The sequence below is a fragment of the Sturnira hondurensis genome, unplaced genomic scaffold (genome assembly GCF_014824575.4).
Source record: "Sturnira hondurensis isolate 20B ecotype Veracruz unplaced genomic scaffold, ASM1482457v3 Scaffold0015596, whole genome shotgun sequence".
Taxonomy (NCBI): Eukaryota; Metazoa; Chordata; class Mammalia; order Chiroptera; family Phyllostomidae; genus Sturnira; species Sturnira hondurensis.
The window spans coordinates 25,388,959-25,413,570 of record NW_028088227.1 but is presented as its reverse complement, the minus strand read 5'-3'; the positions used below and the strand labels follow the sequence as shown (position 1 = coordinate 25,413,570).

At 53.4% G+C, this 24,612-nt stretch overlaps 2 protein-coding genes across 2 annotated transcripts in view; both read left to right on the top strand.

Annotated features, from left to right (window-relative positions):
* Positions 1-5,813: 5,813 nt before the first annotated feature.
* On the top strand, positions 5,814-6,461 carry EPCIP (exosomal polycystin 1 interacting protein). Its single transcript, XM_037064844.1, is given in 5 exon segments — positions 5,814-5,907; positions 5,910-5,994; positions 5,996-6,126; positions 6,129-6,237; positions 6,239-6,461. Coding segments are annotated over 5 exon segments (642 nt in total).
* A 10,240-nt stretch (positions 6,462-16,701) lies between these two features.
* Positions 16,702-24,612, top strand: part of PAXBP1 (PAX3 and PAX7 binding protein 1) — a 29,661-nt gene continuing 21,750 nt past the window's right edge. The window contains exons 1-4 of the mRNA XM_037065276.1: positions 16,702-17,192; positions 18,467-18,595; positions 22,404-22,580; positions 23,945-24,166. Of these exons, the coding sequence (XP_036921171.1) occupies positions 16,841-17,192; positions 18,467-18,595; positions 22,404-22,580; positions 23,945-24,166 (880 nt within the window). The 5' untranslated portion in view covers positions 16,702-16,840. The remainder of the gene's footprint in view (positions 17,193-18,466; positions 18,596-22,403; positions 22,581-23,944; positions 24,167-24,612) is intronic.

Genomic DNA, 24,612 nt, shown 5'->3' with positions numbered 1-24,612 from the left:
CCCCAGTCTGTCAGAGCTCTGGGAAAGAGGTGGGGCTTGAAGACCCTGTAAGACATGAAGGTAGTTTCCCAGAAAATGAGAAGTAGAAAACACCCCTAGACACAGGGTGGGGGGACACCACACACAGAGAAGACCACACACACAACACACAATGCTCACGGAAGACAGCACCCCTCACCCCAGGACTCACCCCCACACCATCCCCTGTGCCTCTCCTTTGCAGCTCCCATACCTTTCGCACTCCTGTCTCTGAACGCCGGTTCAGAGGTCAGGGGTCATCAAGGTCACCGGCCAAGACAGCCAGATTCCTCTCTGTGGCCATGAGGCCTAAAGGACTCACGTAAAGTTGGAGTGGGACAGCGTCTCACGGTGCTCACTCAGCCCAAGCTGTGGTGCCCGCTTCCCCACGGAAGCCACGCTGTGACTGCAGAGTCACGGGCTGGAAGGCTTCGTGCTTCAGGGAGTTTCAGACTCTGAGACAGACCGGGCACTAGCCCCGAGCTCCATGCACCCCGCACCCTGCTCCTGTCTGTTACAGACATCTCACAGAGGGCAGTGCCTCCGACCCGGCCACGACCACGGACCCGCTGGGTGCACTGTCGTGGCCTAAAGCCCGTGGCCTCCTCAGACTCTGCCTGACGCCTTCTCTCTGTTGCAGGATCCCAGCCAGCATCTCACACCCCCTGCGTCGTAAGGTGCCTCGTCCCAGGAGGCCCTGAACATTCCGTCAAGGAAACAACAAGGTTCCAATTACCTTTGGTTGCAACATGTGTAACTAAAATCCGTAAAGAAAAATTTAATCCTTACTTTTCTAAAGTCTAATCATTGGGAGAGTTGAATGCAGATGAAAGGAAAAACCATAAGGCTCACATCTTCAGAAAATAGTTCAAGGTCCTTTTGGGGCTGTAACAGTGGACCACTGTAAGTAATAACGTGAATCCCTTTTGTTGTTCTGGAAGCAAGTAATCGGGATAGTAAAGGCCTGCCAGCCTTCCTGTCTGTTTTGCTCGAGTCTCATCTCCCAGCAGAGGGACTTCTCTGACTCATTCACTGGCATGCTCACACTCGGAACGCTGGCCCGGCGGTGAGCGCGGCTCCGGGGGGAGGCTGGTCCTGCAGGACCGTGTTCCTTGGTGCTGGGTGTGGGCGGGTTGCAGGGGGCTGCCCCCCCTCGCCCCCGCCCCCAGAGAGCGATCTGGGCAGCGGCTTGTGATGCTCACGCATGCCTGTGTGATCGACACGCACTAGCTCCGCTCACACGTCCCTCAGGGGGACCGGGGCAGGGACTGGGGCTCTCACTGGGGGCTCTCGGTCCGTCCCCATTCCAAGTGACTGTGTTTCACGTGTGCCCCGCGACGGTCGCAGGGACGTCCCGAGTGAGCGACAGACCTAGACTAGGCTCACTGGTAGCATCCCAGGAGGCTGACGTGCCCCCGGGACTTTTGCCGGATGTCACCCAGGGGCTCCTGTGGAGACTCCCCGGCAAGGCACGGGATGCTGAGTGCAGACCCCCGTGCTCTCTCCCCCACACGGAACCTCACAGCGCTTCCTCTGTCATGGGTGGGCCGTGCACTGGGAGTCTTGCTGAAGAGGACGGTGAATTTTGCTTGCTCATTTGACAGCACGATGAACTCCACAGTTCTAGGAGGGGAAATACGAGAGGAGGTAAAGGGCCGCTGATGTGCATCTTGGCTTTGCTAAGGTGGGGATTCATTTGGACAATGGAAATATTTACGGGGTGCTTCCATGGGAAAGGCGTGTGCTAGGGACTGGGGAAACTGTGGCCCCGTCGGAAACCTGACTCATGTGGCACCCCACCAGCATGGGGGCCAGCGCCCGGTTAGCAAGTTAGGGGGTGGAGTCAACCCCCAGCTGAGGTTGGTGCCTTCAAAATTCAGTATGTCTGCTGTTGTGTGGGTTCCCAGTCCACACGCGTGGGAGCACTTCAGTCCATTCCTATTATTGACCTCAAAGCGGCAAAGCAATCCAATGGAGACTTTAAAGGGTAAAGGGACCGGGAAGCACACACTGGTAGTTACAGAGCAGCCCCGAGGATGTGCGCATGCAGAATACAGTCAGTCGTATCGTGACGACAACGTCTGCCGCCGGTGGGTGCCAGACTTAGCGTCTGTAGGTTCTGCAGGTGCTGAAGCTCCTCAAGGCCCACGGCACCCGCCCCTCCAGCCTCCACCCAGTGCCTCCATGGGCATCGCGCTCGGGGTGCAGGGCAGCCGCCGCCTCCTCCGGGGCCAGGGCGGGACGGGGGGTGGGGGGGTGATGCACAGCCGTGGGCAGGTGGCTGTGCCTTCCGGGCCCTTCCCACACCCTCCCTGTTCCCTTTAATCCTCGCTGTCCCTCTAACGGGGGACAGGGTAGAGGGAGGGCTTACGGTGCAAATAGCCTTGGGGGAGAATGTTTCTTTCTATCTGTACGAAGGTTTAACCAAATGATATTAGAGCCCCTGATGCGAGTGGGTTTTTAGCCCCAGGCATCTAAAACAGGGGACGAGAAGGTGACCACAGAATTAAAAGAAAGCACAGCAAGGGGCCCTGTGGACAGCACGAAGCTGTCCCGACCTCGGGATCTCGCCCATGACTAGCCTCCTTAGCGGCGGGTTCTGCTGCCAGTGTCGCGAACCCGGCAGGAGGCCCGTGGCTCTGAGCGCATGTCCCTCCCCTCCCGCAGGCGGGCAGGCCTAGCGGAGGCCCTCGGGAGAGGAGCCCCGCGAGGTGTGCTGGGGGGCTAGGCATGGGGCTACGGCCGCGTTCCAGGGTGGCCCATGTGGGGTCCCCTGCTCCCTCCACCACTGGCCCCTCCCGGGGCTCAGGCAGGTGTCCAGCTGCAGGTCCTCAGCCCCAGCCCCGAAATCCTGCTGTTGGGTCTCCTGCGCCCCTCGGGGCTTCCTGACTTGGAAACAGATGCATCTGGAGAGCTTGCAGTTACACCGTCCGCCAACAGAGGGAGCGAGGGCTCACCGTCCTCCCAGGCTGCTCCCCTCGGTGACCTTCCTCAAGGGCAGACGTGAGAGATGGCCCTGCTGGCGCACCAGCCGCACCTCGTTTGACCCTTTTCAGGGGTCCCCGGGGGCGCGCTCACATCGGAGGGAGCGCGCGAGGCCAGCCGGGGCGGGGGGCGGGGGGGGGGTGCTGGAAACTCTCAAATGTCCGGTTCCGTTTTTCACCTCAAACTTTAACATTCTACAGTTTGTGTATTGTTTGCAGTGCAAATAATATATGTGTATGGTACATATAGTAATGCCATTATCAATAAAAGGTTACATCTATCAGGGAGGGTTTTTACATTTTTATTTACTGATTTTTTAGAGAGAAAGAAATGTTGATTTGTTGTTCCACTTATTGATGGATCCATCGGTTAATTATTTTTTAAACTTTATTTATTGATCTTTAGAGAGGGAAAAGTAGGGAGAAAATGAGGGAAAGAAACATCAGTGTGTGGCTGTCTCTCAGGTGCCCCCCACTGGGGATCTGGCCCACAACCCAGGCTTGTGCCCTGACTGGGAATCGAACTGGTGACCCTTTGGTTCACAAGCCAGCACTCAGTCCACTGAGCCACATCAGCCAGGGCCTTTCTTGATTTTTTAAAATATGTGAACCAAGTGTTGTTTGTTAGTTTTACTCAAGAGAGCCTGAATTAGATTCCTGTAACAAGCAGTTAAAAGACATTACTATGCTGATATTTGATCAACTATGGTTTTTTCCCCATTCATTCAGTAAATATTTGTGGAGTCCTCACTGTGTACTGGAAACTGAGGACATCAGGCCAGTTAGAGCTCCCTCCAGGGATCACACCCCAGGGGAAGAGACGCTCAGAGCCGTAGCCACAGCGCCGAGTGACGGTCACTGTGATGCCAGTTTGTACCAGAGGCTAAGTCTGCACCTAACACCCCCTGAGAGTGGAAGGTGTGCGATAAACTTCGTGGGGGAGGCAGTAGCTGAGCGGGGTAATGTTTCCTGAGTGGGAAAAAGAAATGGACACTTACCTGTGTAGTTAGCCGAGGGTGGCCAGAGTTTGGAAAATCCGAACGTGGATGGAGGTTGGCGGGCTGTGGCTCTGGGGGGGGAGGGGTTGAGGGCCCTGTGCACCGGCGCCCACTGACCCGCCTGGACATGCTGTTTCCTCAGCAGGCCAGCTTTTGTGTGCTCTGTCATTGAGACCTGCCTCCTCTGTCCCCTCCCTACACCAGGCAGGGACACAGCAAAGGGCAGGGGTGAAAGTGGGGTGTCCGCGGTCTGTGCTCAGCAAAACCACTGGCAGAAATCCATGGTGACACTGAAGGAGAGGAATGTCCACCACTGTCCACAGTGGTCACCAGAGCTGTCTGCCCTATGTTGAACCCTCCATGAGGCTTCCTGTCTCTGGCCTCCAGCTCTGGCCTTGGGCTTCCCAATGTCCAGGATGCAGTGTGACCCTAATAGTCAGGGACCTTGACTATTGGGAATTTGCTCACAAATTCCTTTAGGGGCTTCCAGCTCCACTCCCACAGGAAATCAATGTCCTTGCCCCCTTCCCACCCCCTTGCTTCATCCATGTGTGTCCCCGAATGGTGTTAGCACCTGCAAGAATGGGGCTCTGGGGCGGTAGTCCGGGTCTCGTCGCCTCCTTCCCTTCAAGGCAAATGGCGCTGACAGCAGCACCCAGCTCTGGATGACAGGGTTACTGGGACGCGCAGTCCTGGAAACCTGCAGAGGAATCGGGGACAGCTGATCACCTGACATCGTCTTGTAATTAATCCACTGTCCACCGTGCCTCACTAAGTGGGACAGTCCCACTGCGTCGCGAAACCGTTTAACACTTTGCAGCCTCTGGTTCGGGGAGGATCTTGGTCCACACATTTCTCTCAAAGCCTCTCTCTTATCATGAAGTGAACAATGAATAAATCCTTTGAGAAAATCTTGTGCCAACTTCAAAATGTGCACAAAACACAAGGGAGCTCCTTATCTCCTCTTCCAAACGGACTCGACCGCTCCGCTGTGCTCCCGCACTGTCCCTTCTTCCAGACGGACTCGATCGCCCCGCTGTGCTCCTGTAACTGTACGCACGTTCGGTAGGGCCTCTCTCAGTTCGTCTTCCTCGTTTGCACATGGGCCTTGGGGGGGCCGGGTTCAGGCGGTGTTTACCTTTGCTCCTTCTGCTCGTCCTTGGCCCATGGCCTGTGCTGAGCCCCGCTGCCTGCCGCCTCTGCCTCCCTCCGCTGCGACCGCCCTCCCCGGGCTCTGGGAGCGGAACCAGGTCCCTCAGAGCACCCACCCAGTAGGCTCCTTGTCGCACTCTGGGCTGCATGCCTGGGGCCAGCAAGGGGCCAGCCAGCCAGTAAACGCCCAGCAAGCGTTTGTTGAGTGACTAAACGATGGTATGATTGCTGTGAGCACCGGCATCGCGCCTTCTGTTCCAATTTTCTTGGCTGAGCTTATTTCCAACCCTCTGCATTGGAGCCTCTCTGTCTACTGGACGGCATTCTTTGCTCGGCCCCTCCGTTTCTCGTTGCCTTGCCACCTCCCGGGTTCACCTTGTACCATCAGCGTTGCCTGTCTGCCTGGCCCTTTTCCTCCTGTCACCGTCCTCATGGACCTGCGTTTAGCTCCCCAGACTCCACTCCCAGCTCTGCCCCCACCCTCCCTGCAGGGCCCAGTCGCTAGCTCTGGACTGTCTGGTCAGAGGTTTCAGCCCGAGTCCCCCGAGTGCCTTCCCACGTGCAGTGCCTCTCGAACAGCAGTGACAAAGCTGCACACTGCCTTCCAGGTGCGTCCCCGTGAGCTGGCGGATGTGAGAACGCTGGCCCTGCTGGGATAGGAATGGCTCCAGCTTCCAGGCACAGCCTCCTGCTGCTGCTCAGCACCCTGGGCATCCTCGCACTTGGCCTCTGGGCACGGGGCCAGTGGAATGGCACGCCAAGGAGAACAGCATTCGGAAATGCAGCTGCCCCGCAGACATCTGGGACTGTGACTACAGCCTGGCCAGCCTGCGGTGCAGCTGCCCTGCCCTCAGTCGAGGTGCCGGCCAGCGACAGTGGCCATCTGACTGACTGGCTCACCGAGTCCCCCGCCCTGGGCCTCCAGCTGAACTTCATGCTGGTCCGGGACCTGAGGCTGTCTCTGTGCAGCGCGAACGTCTCCCCACAGACTACCCGGCCATCTGTGGTCTGACGAGGCTTCGAGTCAGCACGGAGGCTGAGCACCACTCCTCCGAAGTGAGCCCCGGGGAAGCCCACCGCACACGGGTGCACATCCGCAGCGGTCTTGGGCACGGCCCTTTTCAGCAGGCCGTCATCCCTGGAGTCGTACAGCATCCAGAGTGTGGCCAGCATTGCTGACAACATCCCCTACTTTTCTGACTCTAAACCTCCCCCATTCCGAGCAACAACAGCTACGTGTCACATTCATTTACTGACCTGGTCACCCTGGCCGACCACCGGGAGCTTTGGCCCACGGGGGGTGATTTGAAGACCGGGCCTGGGAATAAGGTCATGGGCGCCCCTGCCCATAGTGTCCCCTCCCTGAAGCCCCTCCCAGCAGAGCCACACAGGCAAGCGACCAGCCCGCCCCGCCCCGCTCCCTGCCCGACTGTGGCAGCTGTTCTGGAAAACAAAACTAAAGGAAACCAAAACCCACTCGGCTCCGTCCAGACAGTCATCCCGAGGGCCAGCTAGAGGCCCCGTCCTTGCTGCCCCCGCAGGCTGCGGAGTCCAGAGGCGGAAACGGCGCGAGCGGCGCCCACCAGGGGTGCAGCGGAGCTTGGCCTTGGGGGACGGCCCCCAGGAAAGGTGTCTCCCTTCAGAACGCAGCCTTCATTGCGTCCTGCTGCATTTTGTGACAGGCCTGGGATGTTCTCCTAAGCAGAGGATGACAGGTTCCCGAGGTCTCGGGACTGTGAGCTCCACAAAACTGTGAGGTTCTCTCCGTCTCGTGTTTTCCAAACACCTCGCTAAGAGCAGGTGTCCTGAGAAAAGGGAGTTTTGTGAGCACATTTGAGAGGGGCTCTGGATAAGGTGGGAACTTAGGACCAAATGAAGGCACTAGAGTTCAAGGGGGGAATGGAGTGAACACTGGGGGTACAAGACCGATCGCACATGCCTCCAGATTTTCCTGGGCCCTGGGAGCCTTCTCCTCATCTAGCCCCCCTCTTTCGTTTCCTTCTGTCTCTTTGCCTCCTCCTGCCATCGGCCCCATGGCCACTCTCTCCCTGTGGTCACTCCCCGCCTCCCTCTCCCCCTGCCCCGGAACCGGAACTTAGGTGAGTGCTGCCGGAGCCACGTTTCACCACCCCGGGGCCGAGACATCCTGGGCATCATCACCCCTTGGCTGAAGTGTTTGTCTGAGCGACAGATAATGAAAGGATCTGGGGGACGCAGTCCACTTGGAAGTTCACACGTGGGAAGGTAAGACACGTCCTATGACACGGTCAGCACAAAGTGGTTTGGGTTTGTGGGTACAAGGGACCGAGGCAACATTTAAAGACTATTTTATCTTTTATTTTAGAGAGAGGGGAAGGGAGGGAGAAAGAGAGGGTGAGAAATATCGACGTGAGAGAGGAACATCGACCTGCTGCCTCTTGCACGCACCCTGAACCAGGGACCAAACCTGCGACCCAGGCATGTGCCCTGAGCAGGGGTCGAACCAGCGACCTTTGGTTCATGGGGTGATGCCCATCCCACTGAGCCACACCGGCCTGGGGCCGAGGCAGTATTTTTAAAATGAAACTGACTCATCACTGTACAAAGAAATGCTTTCCCCCCAGAGGCCTGACTTACCATTACAATGTAAAGAACCCATGGCAACTACGGTAGAAAGGTCTAAACTCAGAGTGCAAGGAAATCAAACAGCGCTGCATTCAGGCAGCATAATGAGAAGAAATCGTTTCATGAGGAAATAGGAGGGTGTCTTGGGGTCGATGCCTTTCGCTCACGTCCCTCACGGTGCAACTGGAAGATGCTGAAATGTCTACGTCCGCTTCGTCGGCAGGGGGCTGGCCGTCCGGGCTAATTAGCACGAGTCCATAATGTCAGTGTTTAAATTAGGCCACAGCAAAGACCGGAGTGTGAATTTTGATAGAAAAACATGACGACCTCATTACTGGCATGACACCGAGGGGGAGGATTCAAGTCACAGAAAAAGACACGGAGGGACACAGCAAAGGGAGGCAAGAAGGACATAACTTGAAAGATTAATGACAAATCTACTTACTGTCATTTGTTATGAAAGTGGGAGACATTGGGTTTGAATGGATTTTTACTAAGGAAGTATAAAATTAAATGATGTTAGAAATTCTGAACATCTGAATGTGCGTCTCTTCCATTTGGTGGCTTTCATAGTTTCAAAGTCCTTTCACGTGGGATTTAAGCGATTCTCGTGAGAAATAATTGGGGGTCAGTGGGGTGTAGATCAATTAAAAAGGGGAGTCAGTGTGGTTAGAAACCAAGCCTGGGGTCTCGGGCTCTCTGGGCTAGAGGTGTGGTTCAGGTTGCCGTGACCGAGGGTGAATCGGGAGTGAGAAAACCCACAGTGCACGCATGGGGCGGTGGCGTTTGGTGCCCGGCTGTGGGCCTGGGGGACACCAGGGAGCTTGGGGGCGGCAGCAGTCTGAAAGGGCCACAGAGCGCAGCTCCCGCTGGTGTCTCCATGAGAGAATACAACGAGGACAGACGGGTCCTTAGAGAGAATTGGGGGTTCTGGGTTTTTACGTGGAATCTCACAATTTGTCAACGTGGGCCTCCTATTCGGCCTTTTTGTTGGTTTCTTGCTGTCAGTGACACTGTGTAGGTCGAACCGTGAAGCCTGGGGCTAGCTGTTTGTCATCTCTGTGAGTGGTGCGTTGGTAAAGTTTAACCAGCAGCTCGCCAAAGAAAAAAGGCACACGCGTTTATATAGATTTTACTGATATAAAAGATGTCTAGCATACCCCTTACAAATAATAAAATGTATAATAGTGTTCATTGTACACTGCACATACACAGTTAATTCTCCACAGAGCCTCAGCTGATTTTGGCCAAACTCTGTACCCGGAGCCAGCCTGGGGTGAGACTGAGGAGCTCGCGCCCTCCTGGCAGGAACGCTCGCTGCCCTTTTCATTTCCCTGAGGAGTCAGAGGAAACCAAACAGCAGAGGCGCATGTGGGAACGCCGCCTGTTAGTCAGTGATGTGGGCCACTTTGTTGCTGAGTCAAATACCAGTTTTCCTTGTCCTGCTCTTCCCAAGCCCCTGGCCCTTTCCCCAGCCTTGCACGCTTCAGGTTCCAAAACCGAATGAAACCGTAGAGAAATGATGGCAATGGTTGTGTCTTCGGTTCACCCACGATGCATCATACCTGGATGCATTTAGGCTAATTCCTGATCCACGAAAACACATGCATTCCACACTGTAGCTGCCCAAGGCTGTTCTCGCAGGGGCCCCAGCCCGGGACGCGGTGACCCAGCCCCAACACGGGTGACTGCTCAGGAGTCCGTCAGACTGGCTCTGCCCAGGCACCCGGCCGGCCGGCCTGCTGGGAGGGTTTCCCTGCGCTCACTCATGCTCCTGCTGCCAGGCCGGCCCACGGGGGAGCCCACTTCCAGGTGTGGCCAGCGCATCGTGAACTGTGTGTGAGCTGGACTGGAATGTTTTCTCCCCTAACCCATTGGTCCTAGGGAATTCTTCGGGGGCTGTAGGTGTGGCTCAAGGGGCAGGTAGAGGAAGGTGTGACAAAGCACAGAGAGCCGGTGCTCTGGGACATGCAGTGCCCGGTCCCGTCTGTTCTGCTCCCCCTCACTTGTGGAGGGCTGTTGCCCGCCCAGCTCTGTGTCTTAGTAGATCGGATAACTCAGTCCATTTGGGGTGGCTGAGGTCACGCAGGCACTTGGGGTCTGTCCCACAGTTAGGCATTCAGTCTCTTTCAGGCCTTGGTGTGAGCCAATTTCTTGAAAGGAAACGACTTATTTGCCACTTGGTTGAATTCAATCTTCTACTTCATTGAATTCCCCTTCAGATTGCCACCTGATGCCTGTGGTCACAGGCCCGAGATCATTCTTCTGAGAGTCTTTAAAGCTCCGGAATGCCTGTGGCTGACACCGAACACCCAACAGTGAGGAGAGAGCCCCAGGTGAAACAATGGGGCGCTTGGACACACAGGGACCATTTAGAAGAGGTCCTGAAAGGGCTGACAAGGTCAGAAGGAGGGGTGACGAGAGCCTGGGTGTTTGGGGGCAGCGGTGTTCTGGTAAATAACCAGCTCTCTGGGGGAAAGAAAAGATCTGATGGAAGGTGTTTGCCCATTTCTATGGTGTCAATACCCCTACCATGGCCAACTGCAAGTTACAATGTGGCATCACTGAACTTGAAGTTGAGAAGAGCGGGTCATGAGCTGCAGGAGGCCTGAGTGAGCCAGTTTCCACATACCAGGAAGGGGACAGTGTTTCAGGCTGGGTCATAGTCACAGACCAGGAACGGAGAAGTGTCCTCTGGGTTTGCAAGGGATAAGTCATGGTGACCTCGGTAAGACGAGGGTCCACAGAGTGGCTGGGACAGAAGCGAGGTTTCAGGAGAGGCTTTAGGGAGGAGTGGGGTGAATGCTGTGGCGGAAAGAGCTGACGGAGCAGGAGACAGGAGGGACAAGAGAGGGAGGGGGACACTGGGCACTTGTGGACGGACTCCTTGTTGGTGGGAAGGCTGCTGTTTTCATTTCAGGAGGGAGGCAAGGAGACGTGCAGCTGCAGACAGGCTGGTAGATGAGGTTCCTCTGACAGTTAGTTACGGAGTTATTGGCTGGGTAGAGCAGGAACGGTTTGGAGAAGAGGTGAGCGTGGAGAGCAGGACCAATAAAATGGCGCTGGTCTGACCAAGACAGCATAAAGTGTACAAAACAGAGTGGAGTTATTCCTGTCAACCAGGACAGCTGCCAGTCGGCCGTGACACTTTGGTTCAAGAGGGAAACTACCTAAGTCAGAGCAGACACGTCTGACAAGGGGACACACCCCAGATATCTGCGTGTGTCCCAGGAGTACGTGGTCAGAATAGCTGTGTCTGCAGAGCGGGACCCCCCCACAGACAGGCTCCTGGGGAGAGTCCCCACTGGGCATCAGGGGCACCAAGACATTTATCGGAAAGACCCGGAAGGGTGGTGTCCACCCTTTCCAGGTACAACTGAGGCAGCTCCACACCCCAGAGGGCTGCCCCACGCCGCGCTGACCTCCCTTGGCCTCGGCCACCGAGGCTCTGCCTGCTGGACGGAGGACTTCACCTGCCCTGCTGCCCCCTGGCTCCGGAGACCCTTCCTCACAAGACGCCGACGACTCCCTGCCCTCCGTGCTGTCTCCGGGACCTGCAGACCGAGACTCTGGGGCTCGGGGTCACTGTCCCCCACGGATTGCTCTGAGTGTGTGTGTGTGTGTGTGTGTGTGTGAGATATTCCCTTAGATGGTGAGAGTGTGAGTAGGATAGTAAGTGTGCCGATGCTCCGCTCTGAGTGGACCTGCGCGCAGTCGCAGCCGAGTGAACAGCGTGGTGACCGTGTGTGACTCCTGTCTGTCCCTCGGTGCTGGGCTGCTCCGAAGGCCGCTCACCGAACAGTTGCCCAGTCAACTTACAGGGAAGACTGTGTCACGGACATACCCTCATGACAGTGATATAATAATCTCATGTACAGGAAAGAAAACTTACCAAGGAAACATTAAAAATACGGGGTAGATAAACTTGTTGAAGTTCCTAAAGGAGACATCTGGAGCTGTTTCTTGTAATCACCCTGCAGGAAAATGTTTCGCCTCGATCCCAGAAATCTTTACACATTTACTAATGATGAAGATACTTAATGGCCACTGGCAGATGGGAAAACATCAATCAAATTGTAACGTCTATCATTTTCATGTCCACACCTGTGGTTCCTGAGACAGAGCATCCAACTGATTTCTTCGTAATAGTGACTGCAGTCTTTGTTTGCTCACTGATTTGGTCTCCAGCACCTGACCGCAGACTTGGGAGAAAGGCCCCCTGCCCCGTTCACCATTGCGTCTGCTGCTCAGAACACCCCGGAAGCCCAATAAACCTTGTCGAGCGAGTAGGTTACAGACCTGCCTATTCTAAGGAGCAGGCGCATTCCAATACTACTGAGTAAGCTCAATATTCCCACGCCAGGAAATAAGACATTGTTCACCTTTATTACTGCACTCTAAGTTCAGATGAAGAGTAAATAAAAATCCCCTTTCTTTTTGTTGAAGAAACTGTCATTTCAGAAAACGAAGGAATGACCACTCAGGGGAAACTGGCAGCGCACTCGTGAACGCCAACTGGTTCTGCACTGGGGCTACCATGGCAACAGACGAACTCACTTTGGAGAAACGGAATCTCTTAAATCTGGATTCCATTACTAGCAACGGTTTTATAGAAAAGATCACCTTCCTGCGTTAGATACAGTGGCTCCATTTCAGTGGAGTTTGAAAGTACTTAGAAAGTTTCTGACATGTATGATGAGACCGTCCGCATGCTCTGGATGAAGGTGTTCTCCCTCATTACTTGAATGACGACCCGCTCGCAAAAAAGACCTTTCCTCACCCCTACCCACTGCTGAAACGCCGGCGAGCGTATCTGCATGGCTATATTTAAAAAGTAAGAGAAATAAAGAAAAGCTCCTCTCTCAACAAAAGCTGTAGCTGAAGAGTTATTACATAATAAACTTAAAAACAATCATGTAATTCATACAGATAAAATGAACATTACAGTAAATTGAACTAACTCTTGGTTATTCTGCGAGAGTCTTTGGTCCTAGTGTTCTCTGGGTCTCACACACACAAACCCGAAGCCCTTTGAGCAAAAAAAGCAGCAACAACACGATGAAGAAACGGACCCCGTGGGACCTGGGGCGCCCCACACAGGTGAGGGAGGGCACAGCAGCCCCGCCCTGACTCGTGAGCAAGAACAGGGGAGGCAGGAGGGGCCCAAGCCCGTTTACTCTCTGTCCTCTTCTGCTCTGTTCTCTCTTGCTAGGACGTGCGCCAGGTTTCTCAGCTCTGGATGGAGCAGCCATGGTCATTCACGGCTTTCCTTCTGCTTTTGTGTCCATCGCAGTTCCGGCCACCAGTGGGGACTCTATTGACTCTACTTCCAGGGGAACCTCCTGGGAGACTGTGATCGGCCCACCTCGGGTCAGGAGCCCTTGCTCTGCTGAATCTGTGCGGGTGGAGAGGCTCCCAGCCTCCTCCTCACTCCATTAAGGCAGCAGTTCCCCGAGGCGGAGGGGATCTGTTAACCATGTGAAAACGAATCTACCCAGGGATTTATAACAAATGTTCTGTGATCCTGTTTGGGGAATAAGGGGATGTGAGCTGCAGGAAAATGTTAACTTGTATCAACATAGGATAAAAGTCACTAATTGAACAAACATCCCGTCCAGCACCCTCCAGTCAACAAACAGCCATTGCCTCCTGCAGGTCAGGCCCTACTGGAAATGCAGGGAAAACGGCACTGAACGAAGTGTGAAGTCTCTGCCTCACCAAGTGCGTATTTTATCTTGAGTTAATCGGAACCACCTTCAGCAAGGCAAGGTTTAACATTTTTAACTAAATTTATTGTTTTTTCCTCTCAGAATGGCATTGCATTATAGTTTTAGAAAGAAAATTCCTAGATCAGGGATTCCTAGACCATCAGATTCTACCTGCCAAATACAAATTTGGATAAAGTAAAAAATTGGGGAAGACTCAATAGCTCATTCTCTACTTCCTAGTTTGCTAGGTAAGGGTGTAAACGCACGCACACACACACACACGACCATCATTATTTTGTGCAAGGAGAGAGATTTCAGCATCTTCACACGGGAAGAAAAGGACAATCTCAGAGCACAGGACTACTTCCTCCCCTAGTGAGGACATCTGGCTGCTCTCCCTGGACACACTGTTCTGCCCTGTCACTTGGCAGCTGGCTGGGGAGAAGTCCCCATGGGCTCACAGACCTGCATCAGGTAACCGCCATTCCAGACTGTGGAGCCTAGCACCAAATCAGCAAACAGACAAAACTGACTTGCCTATTTTGTGTGAATTTATGGGTCAATTATTCCATGTAAAGTCCCAGTTTGGTGAAAAAAACTAATCAGAATTACTGCTTCGAAAGGTGACTGTTAAAAACTAACTGAACTTATTGACCCCAACAAAATGGGCGATGCGCAGTTCTGTGCGGGCGGTACTTGTCTTCCCAGGGCACCAGAGACACTCCAGGACCAGGTGGTGGTGACATGCTGTATTCAGTGACCTGGTCAGTCCGTTTAGCACTCACAGAACAGAGGATTTTATAAAGTAACTACGTTCTGCTAATACACTGCTGACAGGCAGTTAAAGCAGCCACTCAGTTTCAGGGGTTCAATTCCCACAAGGTCTGTAACCTCCAGAAGGACCTCTGACCTGCCTGGGCTGCAAGGTAACTTTTAAGTGTTTAACTTTACCCTTTAATTATTGAACAGGTAGACAGTCAAAGTTACAAGTATCTGTGGGGTTGTCTTTTCACATCGTGGCTCACTTTAAAACGCAAGCGTGCTCCCCTCTAGCCATATTCCCGAGCGGACGATCTTTTTAAAGTTTTAGGACAGGATGTCAACATAGGTAACACTCTGGGCTGTACCACTGTCGCCTCTGCGGCCATCATGCCACTGCTCCCCGTCTCTTGGCTCAGGTGTCTGGAGGCTGACCGGGCACAACTGGAATCTTTTGTGATGGGAACTGGAGCTCAATTTCCCTGACGAGACGTCACTGGAATCAGAACTGAAATCGATGAACAGCCGGAACACGAGAACTTAGAGAAATCAGAATGGAATGGAAGCCGGTTGCTATTAACTTTTCCTATGAACTGGAAGAGAATGTTGGAGGGTGCTCGTAGCCTCGAGCAGTGATTTTCCACCTTTTTCATCTCATGGCACACATAAACTAATTACTAAAATTCTTCGGCACACCAAAATATACGTGTCTCTGTGTGTATTTTTTTTCCATTCTGACCGAAAACAGTATCATTTTGATTCACTCACACCAGGCAGCTATTCTTATGTTTGGCTGTTGTCTTTTTATTTGACAGTCTAAGGGAAGAACGGCCAGCGCCCTTGACTAAAGAGTCAGATACTGCACTTTTAAAAAGTTCTTGCCGTGGCTGGTGTGGCTCAGTGGATTGAGCACTGACCTGTGAACCAACCAACAGGTCACGGGTTCGATTCCCAGTCAGGGCACATGCCTGGGTTTCAGGCCAGGTTCCTGGATGGAGGCCAGTGAGAGGCAACCAACTCATGTTTCTTTCTCTCCCTCTTTTCCCCTCTCCCTTTCCATCTCTCTAAAAATAAATATAAATGAAATCTTAAAAAATTAACAATTCTTGTGGCACACCTACTGAAAATCGCTGGCCCACATCATCTTGCCAATTTCCAAAAGTGAGTCCCGGTGGGCAGATTTCAAATCCAACCAAAGAAAACCAGTGAAAAGAGGCAGATACGTATGGTGTAGAAATTCTCAGTGGGCTTCAGATGGTCTGCTTCAGCTTGGAGCTTAAATCTGAAGTGAAATTCTGACAGGCGGCATAGGCAAATAGGCACTCTCACATTTGCTGGCAGCGGCACAAACTGGCACAGCTTCTATAAAGAGCAATTGACACCCACTTGGATCTAGCAATTCCAACTCTAGTTCACCCTACAGATGGGACCTTTTTTTTTTTGAAGCTTTTATTCCAGTGTCAATTTATGATACCAAGATTGGAAACAAACTATCAGTCGTTATGGGGCAGGTTACATAAATTACAGTGCATTCCCTCAGTGCATCACTCTGTAGCTGGTAAGAGAGACGACGCTTTTTTTTTAGACTAAATGTGCACTGTGTGTACACCGTGTGAAAAAGGCAACTCATAAAAATAGACACACCTGCTTCTAGGTCCGTGGAGTATCTGTGGGGGGTAAAACTGTTAACGTTGCAATGAACCGGACAGCTTCTAGAGCCCGGTGGGCTTTTTTCAGTATACGGCTGCCCCCTGCGAAGGAAAAGCCCTAAGTTTGGGAACAGAACAGGGAAGCCTGGGAGGTCAACCTCAAGGGCTAGGCCCAGCTCCGGCCTCACCAGTTAGGACTGTCACCTCTGTGAGTCCACGCAAGTCCCAAAGGTGACATAACCACCCCTTCAATTCAAGTTGATTTCCCCTCCGTTTGTTTCTGAAAGTGGCCGGTTCAAGAACTGCTGGCAAACCTAACGTTCTTTTGACCAGCAACACAATTTGCTTTCCTTGTAATGGGAAAACGGGAGCTACGCTACCGGACCACGGAGCATCTATCACAAGTGAAATTCAATGGTTGGGAACGTGCTCTGCCGGTCGCCATAGTTAATGATGACGTATTCGTTACTGACGACCATCATTTCCCAGCCGCAGCGCAGGTCCCCAGCACATCCCCAACCACGTGCCCGCGCCGAGCCGGGTTCCTCCCGGGGCTCCTCCCCGGGCCCGCCCCCTCCTCCGGCGGCCCCAGAGCTCGACCGGCGATCTCCTGGCGCAACTGCTCCGCAGAGGCGCGGAGGACGCACTGCAGCACCGTAGGCGGAGCTCACTCTGGCCTGCGGTCTCTATGATCCTCTTTATGACCCGTCGAGTAGCTCCAGCCCCGGAGTTCTGCGCCGAGAGTCCTCCGAGCCGACAGGGGACAGTGCGAGACGTTCTCGCGAGAGGCGCGGAGTTCGTTCGCGCGGTGCGAGCGCGAGCGCATGCGCGCCGGGTGGTGCGCGGTAGCGCGAGGGAAGACAGCTCCGGGCCGGGGCTGGGGAGTGCGCGCGTGCGCCGTCGCGAGCTCGGCAGTGCCGGGGCCGCCGTGGGGGAGCGAGGGCGAGACCGCCGTGCGGGCCGCGGGGATGTTCCGAAAGGCCCGGCGAGTGAACGTGCGCAAGCGGAACGACTCGGAGGAGGAGGAGCGAGAGCGCGATGAAGAGCAGGAGCCGCCACCGTTGCTGCCGCCTCCCGGCACTGGCGAAGAGCCGGGCCCCGGCGGCGGCGGCGGAGGCGACCGGGCCCCCGGGGGGGAGGGGCTGCTGGGCCCGGGGCTGCCGCCGCCGTCTGCGCTGACCCCCGGCCCCGGGCCCGAGGCCGGGGGCTGCTTCCCGGGCGGCGCTGAGCCGGGCAACGGGCTGAAGCCGCGCAAGAAGCCGCGCGAGAACAAAGAGGCGCCCCGGGCCAGCCTGCTGAGCTTCCAGGACGAGGAGGAAGGTAACTGCCGCGCGGGGTCCCGCACCCGGCGTCGCCGCCCACCCCACCCCTGCCCCGGGGCCCCGCACCCGGGACGGAGCCCCTTCCCGCCGGCCCTCTGCACATCCTCCCCGCCTCCGGGCCTTGTGCTGCGGCCGGGGACGCGTTCCCGCGCCGCCGCCAACCTGCTCTCTACGCCTCCTCCTCCCCAGTCGCCCGTGCATTTTCCACTCCGAGGGCCCAAGCTCGATCAGCGGAGCTTTTCCGGGGGGAACCCGGGGCCCCTGGCCTGCCTCTCCCCTGGCGGCATGTTTCAGGGACCACTTGAGTGCGGCCCCTTGGCTGGTCGGGGCTCGAACCCCGAGCGCTGTGCGGTCACCACGCCTCTGGGGTGCTCCGTCCCGGCACCCTTGACTCGGAGGCTGGGGCTGCAGCAGCCGGAGTTCTGGGTCTGGGAACAGAAGCCCGGAGTAGACGCTCTGCTTCCAAGTGACCTTGGACTAGACCCTTGGAATCGCCGAGCCTTGGTTTTTCCAAGGCTGCAGTGCGTTTAGACGTCCGATCATAAATGAGACTTAAATATTAATACTTTTTGTTTATATAGCCCTTTAAGTCAATGTTATAAGAAGTTAAGATTTTTGGAAATTTCCCTTGCATCTTGATGTGAGGTGCTTCCGTGTTTTCCAGTGAGGCAGGCCGTTCCTCTTCGGCCTTTGTGTTTTCTTACTTTAAGAGGAGGACGGATTGTTGTTTTTGCAAGCACTGTCTGGTGGTGTTTGTGTTTGACTTTAAATTTTTCAAATCGGAGGTGAGAGACACATCATCAGAACTTTGGAAAAGTGTTTTGTTCTCGGCTTAGTCTCGAAAGAACCTAATGTCGTTTGGCCATGGACTTGGTGTTACTCAGACTTGACAGCCCTGTCAAGCAGCACCTTTTGATTTGGGGCATTTTGTTTCAGATACTGTAATGGTTTGGGGATTAAGTGCTTTCTTGGTGATTACTTTTTTTCCCTCCTGAAATGGGTGGTCTGAGGTAGACAGTAGGACTTTGGAAGATCTTCTGCACTTTGCTGTTTTATGCCTTTTTAAAAGTCTCAATTTTGCATTACTCTGGATTAGTTTATGAAATTGACTTCAGTTGTTGAGGGCCTATGACATTTGAAATAACTTCAAATTATATAATCACTTGGGGTGGATGAGTACATATTTGAAAGAATGTGAAAATCACACAAAAGCTAGAAGGGAAGAATGTCTGGAAGTGGTTGCTACAGCCTTCATTTAATTTCTCTTTTAAGAAAATGAAGAAGTTTTCAAAGTGAAGAAATCAAGTTATAGCAAAAAAATAGTGAAATTACTTAAGAAAGAATATAAAGAAGATCTTGAAAAATCGAAAATTAAGACAGAAGTCAACTCATCAGCCGACAGTAAGTACCAAACTAAGACTATTCTTTTGACATGTCAAACAAGGTTCTTTCATGTTCTAATCGGGTGGATTTGCTGTATGTGTCAGGCACTTATCCAGTGTCCGCCATCGTGGTCAAGGGTCCAAACTGAGTGGCCATACGGCTCTGCTATTTCTAACAATTGCAACGTAAGCACGTTTTTAAACGGACAAAATCCTGGCCCCTGGGATGTTTCCACGCAGTTACTGACCCTCCCCCACGACTGCCCTTGAGCAGACGAAGGCTCCCACTTAGTCCTGAGACACATGGTTATTCTTCTTGGAGGGATACCGTGCGCATTTCTGAGTTTATATTTTGTAGAGACGGGTTTTCTATTTCTTGATGGTATTTCTGCAGTGGGTTTAATTCTTAGAGAACTTTTAGGACTGCCCTGAGTGTCCTGTGGCCCCCACCCCGTGCCCCCCCACAGCCCTCCACACATGAAGACTCCTCAGTGTGAGGCCCCGCCTGCCCTGCACACGTGTCTCGTGTTCTCTCTCAGCCGCCGTTCAGCCTTTAGGCAGTTGTTTGTCTGTAGGAAAGTGGATCTGTTGTGGGGGGGGGGGGGCGGGTATCAAAGATCGAAGTGACCAAGGCCCTTTTGCAAAAGAGCGAGTGCCCCTAACCGGCCAACACGGATGATTCATGGAGGGAGCTGTGTCTTAGGATGGAAAGGCGTGCTGTTGACAGATTGTGTCGGGTGTTGAGTGTCCAGTGTGGGGTTGCTGTGTTCGCCGCTTTGCCAGGATGGGGACGTGACAAATGCCTTCGGAGCCTCCTCCTGGCAGGAGCCTGCAGCACGGGCCGGCGCCAGCAGAGAGGGGCGGCTGGGGCCCGTGAGGCTCCAGGGTCAGCTGTGACCGAAGATTGGTGGGTCCAGACATCTTTTCCTGTCTCTCTGGGGAACTGGGGATGAGTTACAAACGTTTGCTGTGGGTGCAGGAGGAGAAATGGAAAGCAAGGAGACTCTTGGAGGAACATTCTAGCAGGAGGGTTGGCGGCTTGATGTCGGGTTTGGAAGAAGCGGTCAGATTTTGTGCTTCTGTGCCAGGGTGACTGAGAGGGTGATTGCGTATTTCACGCAGAAAGGGGGAAAGCAGGTGGGAGGAGGAGTGTTTTAGGGAACCACTTGTCTTGGAGTCGAGGAAACTGCTTCCTTTTCCCCAAATCTCTTGAGAATCCACTGTGATGAAGTAACACAAGAAAGGTCAGGAGCAGTGAGACCGGAGAGGAGCTGCTGTGTGTGACATCCTCTGTCTCCCCACCGTCACGTAAGGCTCGCCCGGTGACTCAGGTCACGGCCTCCCCAAGGGTGGGCGCCGTCGAGGACTGTCCTCGCGTCCACAGCAGGGCTCTTCCCTTAGTCACCTCGCCCTCCTGCCCCCTCCTGCCCCCTCCTGCCCCGCCCTCCTTCAGTCGGCAGAGGTGCCTTGTCTTCAAAACAGAGGTGGTAGCAACTTGGAGGCCTCTTCTTGTGATATTTTTAAAATAATGAGGTCACTTTCTTAAGATTTTATTTATTTGTCTTTGGACAGAGGGGAAGGGGAGAGAGAAAGAGGAGGAAACATCAGTGGGAGAGAGGAAGTCAGTTGCCTCTCCTTTGTAGCCTAGGGGAGTGAACCTGCAACCTAGGCTTGTGCCCTGACCCGGAATTGAACCGGCAAACTTTCACTCTGTGTGATGACGACGCTCAACCAGCCGAGCCACACCCGTCAGAACATGAGTTCACTGTCCAGCCAAGTTTCAGTGCAACAGCCAGTGAACAGCTGGAGATGAAGGTTTAGGTTCGGTGCTTATGGAGATAATGAGAGGGTTTGCGAAAGTGATGCAAAAGCCTGGGAAAGAGAAGGCAAGGCAGTTTCACGATGGTGATGGTCAGTGGTAGGGATTAATACCAGAAAGCTCACGAGAAGGAAGGGCTGAGGAAGGACTGCCGGCAGGGTCACGGTGGTGGTTTTCTGGGAGGGGGCATCTGGCAGGGGACAGTCCACCAGCCACCGTCGGTGCCCTCTGGAGGGAAGGGCTGCTGGGCTGCGTTTCTCCACAGTCCTGTGCAAAGCAGTGTGGCTGCAGCCGGTCTCTTGCTGGGAAACTGGGTCAGAAAGTGGGGACAGGGGCCGTTCCGTTCCCCAGGGCTGGGGTGCAGGGGTTGGTGAGGAAGCGAAGTGGAGGCAGCAGGGCCCTCTGCTTCTCTGGGGAGTCCGGCAGAGGGCGCAGCGGAAAGTAGCAGCTGAGACGGGGTCAGAATGCTATGCCTGTTTGCAGACTGAGGAAGACGGAGAGCCCGATGGAGTTCAAGGCAGCAGCAGCGTGTGTGAGCAAGTCTCCTGAAGTGGCACTGGTGGGGGGCGGGGGGTGCAGGGGAGGGGGAGTGCGGGAGAGTACCTGGCCCCTCCACAGATTCCGCTGTCACAGTGTTGGGCCAGTGCTTGCTCGGCCACACATGTACCTGTGACCGTAACGAAACTGAGTTCCGTAACTTCTGCAGGAAGCACTCTCCGTGCCTGCCTGGTCTGGGTGGCCGTTCTTAGTTCTGTCTTGTCTGTTGAAAGCCATGATGTAGTGTGGGTTGAGAGCTGAAGGAAATGGGAAAATTTTTATTCCTAACTGCATACCAGTACATCTAGTAAAGTGAGTTTTAAATCTCGTAACCTCAGAATGCACTTCAGAATGAAGCTGTGGCTGGTGAGGTAGGGTGGTAACTGGAGAAAAATTGAAGAGCCTGAAACAGAATGATCTAACAGATCGAAACTTGGAAACTTGGAGCACTGGCTAGGGTGGTTCAGTGGACTGAGTGCTGTGGCCTGCGGACCAACAGATCGCTGGTTCGATTCCCAGTCAGGGCACACACCTGGGCTGTGGGCGGCCCCCAGTGGAGGCGTGTGGAAGGCATGCAGCTGATGTTTCTCTCGCACAATCATTTTTCTGTCCCTCTCTTTCTCCCTCCTTTCCCCCTCTTTAAAAATAAAATATTTAAAAACAAAAAACTTGAAAACAGTGTCCAGGAGAGGAATGACAGTAAATTAAGGCATATTTACATGAAGGGACATTACAAAGTTACTAAAATAACAATTTGACAAGTTAAGAGTCTGACTCTTCTCCATGAGGTCAGGGGGTAGGGGAGGGAATATTGTCCCCAGGACTCTTATTTAGGGGAGAGAAGAATACAAATCATTTGAAGCAGTTTTGGGGAAGGGAACGTGCTAGAGAAACAACAGAGGGTATCTTTCATATTTAGAATAAACATTTGTTTTACTCTTTCTTTATATCCTGGAGCCTGTTGTGTGCATGGCCAGGTTCAAGTGCTTCGAGATGGAAAACGTTTTGATCTTCTTGATTTTTCCTGGGACAGAGGGTGTGGTAGGACGGTTCGGTTACAAGTGAGCCACTTGGCGTGGAGCGAACCACGATGGGCCCTCGGAACCCAGCGGCAGGAGAGCAGCCTTGAAAGTGGCCTTGGGGGTGGTGGGTGCATCAGCAGTGAGAAGGGCAGCCCTCTCTCCTCCTCTCCTCTCCACGCAGTGGCGTGCGGCCACTCCCCAGCTCCCTTCCTGGGCCCACGTGGCTGGTCCCTGTCCCCGTTCTGGAGTCCCAGATTACGTTGTCCCCTGTATTCTTTTTACCTCCCAGGCGTGTCCCTTGTTGTGATACTTTGTATACGTTTGTGGTTTCAGATTTTTGTTAATAAATTAGTTCAAGCTTGAATGAATCAAGTCCATAATCAGATTAAAAACCTCTCCTTAACTTAGGGATTTTGCTTTAAAATCACTTTAATTTTTCAAAAATGCAGATGAGCCACCTTTGGACAAAGCAGGACATGCTAAGGACACCGGTCTGGAGGACGGGGTTGTGCTTGGCGAGCGCGGCGAAGACGAGATGGACGTGGAAAGCGAGAAGGAGGAGGGGAAGCCCAAGGCGGGCGGGGCCTTCGCGGATGCTCTGTCGTCTTTGAACGTCCTCCGTCCAGGTGCGGGCTCCCTCCGGCAGTGGGTGTCCGTGGAGACCGCTGAGAAGCTCGGAGTCAGCCCAGCCGTGTCCCGAGGACGTCCTTGTTGGGAGCCAGGGCGCTTCCTTTTGCGAGGAGGGAAGGGAGTCAGAAACTTGCAGCTTTACACATCCTTGTCAGACCTTGTCACAGTCCATGTGCCATCTGGGCAGGTGTGGGGCTTCCAGGGGACGGCAGAGGGCGCTGCCGCGGTCAGTCTGTTCTTTCTGTCGTCAGACGGCGATTTCTCTTGAAGCTGATTCTAAAAGCAGAACCAACTGCTGTTTTCTGTCCACCCTGTCTTCATTTTTTGTTTCTCCATGAAATGGTTTGCAGATCCCTTCACTGGTTAATGAGCGTTTGAATAATTAATCACTTCAGCCAAATTTAAGTTATGAAAAGGGATCATTTACCTCCTAACATCTGTAAAATTTAAAAATGCTTACTCTGGCCTGCTAGCATTGAGAAAATTACATACACGGACTAGTACCATTAGTCCTTACGCTGTTTGTCAGGGATCTCAGGTGCTCTTGACCCTGTAACTCTGTATCGAGGTATTTATCGCAGGGAAACGATGTTTTCGTCACAGCATTATTAGCGCTGAGCGAAACGTGGAAACAGCGTCTAGCCCGAGAGGAATGGCTTAGTAAGTTAAGATGCATTTACATGCAAGGATGTCACATAGCTGTTAAAATATGGTTTGACGAGTAGCAAGGCACTCTTTTTTACTGTAGGTAAATGTCAACTAACTGTAGTGGGTGATGCTTTATGTGTCAAGAAGTTGTTAAGTCATTAAAATTATACTTATGCAAAACAACGTGAAGAAAAGCTTATGTTTGAACAAGAAAAGCTAGGTACAGGTTTGTGTAGTCAACATGCGTACAGGTGAACTGAAGACGCTTTGCGAGAGAAATGTACTGCACATCTGATAATGTCTTTGGGGTCATGAGGCACGGGCACCTTTTTAATTTTTATGGTTTTCCAGTTTAGTAATATGATTTGATTACTTTCTTTTTACTTGAAGGTGAAGAAAATGCAATTAAAACTTCTCTTACTGGATCCCCACGCACACACGTACGCACACACTCTCTCAGGTCGCCATTAGGGGTCCATTTCAGTTTTCATTTTGGCTGTCAGTCCCCCTTACACTGAGTTGGAGAGAACACGGTGGGTTGCAGGCCCAGTCTGGGAAGGGTGCCGGCCGCCGGCACCAGAGCGTCATCATACAACAGGGTGTCTCCGTGAGATCGTTTCACCCGCGTATTTTCAGGAAAGTGGAGCGTGCGTCCCTGACCCGTCCCTGACCCGTCCCTGACCCGTCTCTGACCCTTGCCCTTGGTCTCCAGGGGAAATCCCAGACGCGGCTTTCATACACGCCGCCAGGAAGAAGCGCCAGATGGCCCGGGAACTGGGAGACTTCACTCCGCACGAAAGCGAGCCCGGTAAAGGCCGCCTCGTTCGAGAAGACGAGAACGATGCCAGTGATGACGAAGATGATGACGAGAAACGCCGGATAGTGTTTTCTGTGAAAGAAAAATCACAAAGACAAAAAATCGCTGAGGAAATAGGTAACTTGATTGAATGGGATAATAAGCCCATTCGTCACAGTGCTATTAAAACCCACAGATACAAAATTGATTTGACATTTTCTGAAAACTGTTTCACGTTAGAGGATGGTTCTTGTTGGGTACGAGCGTCTTGCTGGAGCTTTTTGAAAACTTGAGCCTGAGTCACACTAACACTTCCGCACGGGGGCCCGTGGGGGCCCGAGCACCTGGCATGCAGAAATTTGTGTCGCCAGCCGGCACTCTTAGGGGGCACTAGGTTGTGTTCAGCTCACAGAGATGAGGAAACCCAGCTAAGGTTTTAGTGGTTACGTTGGTGCTGCCTTTCGCTCCAGGGCACACTGTATCCTGAAGACGAGTGAAGTCAGGGGCGTGGAATGAGAGGCTGGGGCTTGTGGGGGGTCACGGTAAGGTCGAGTCAGCACTGGCAGTTCTGCCTAGTTTTTGTG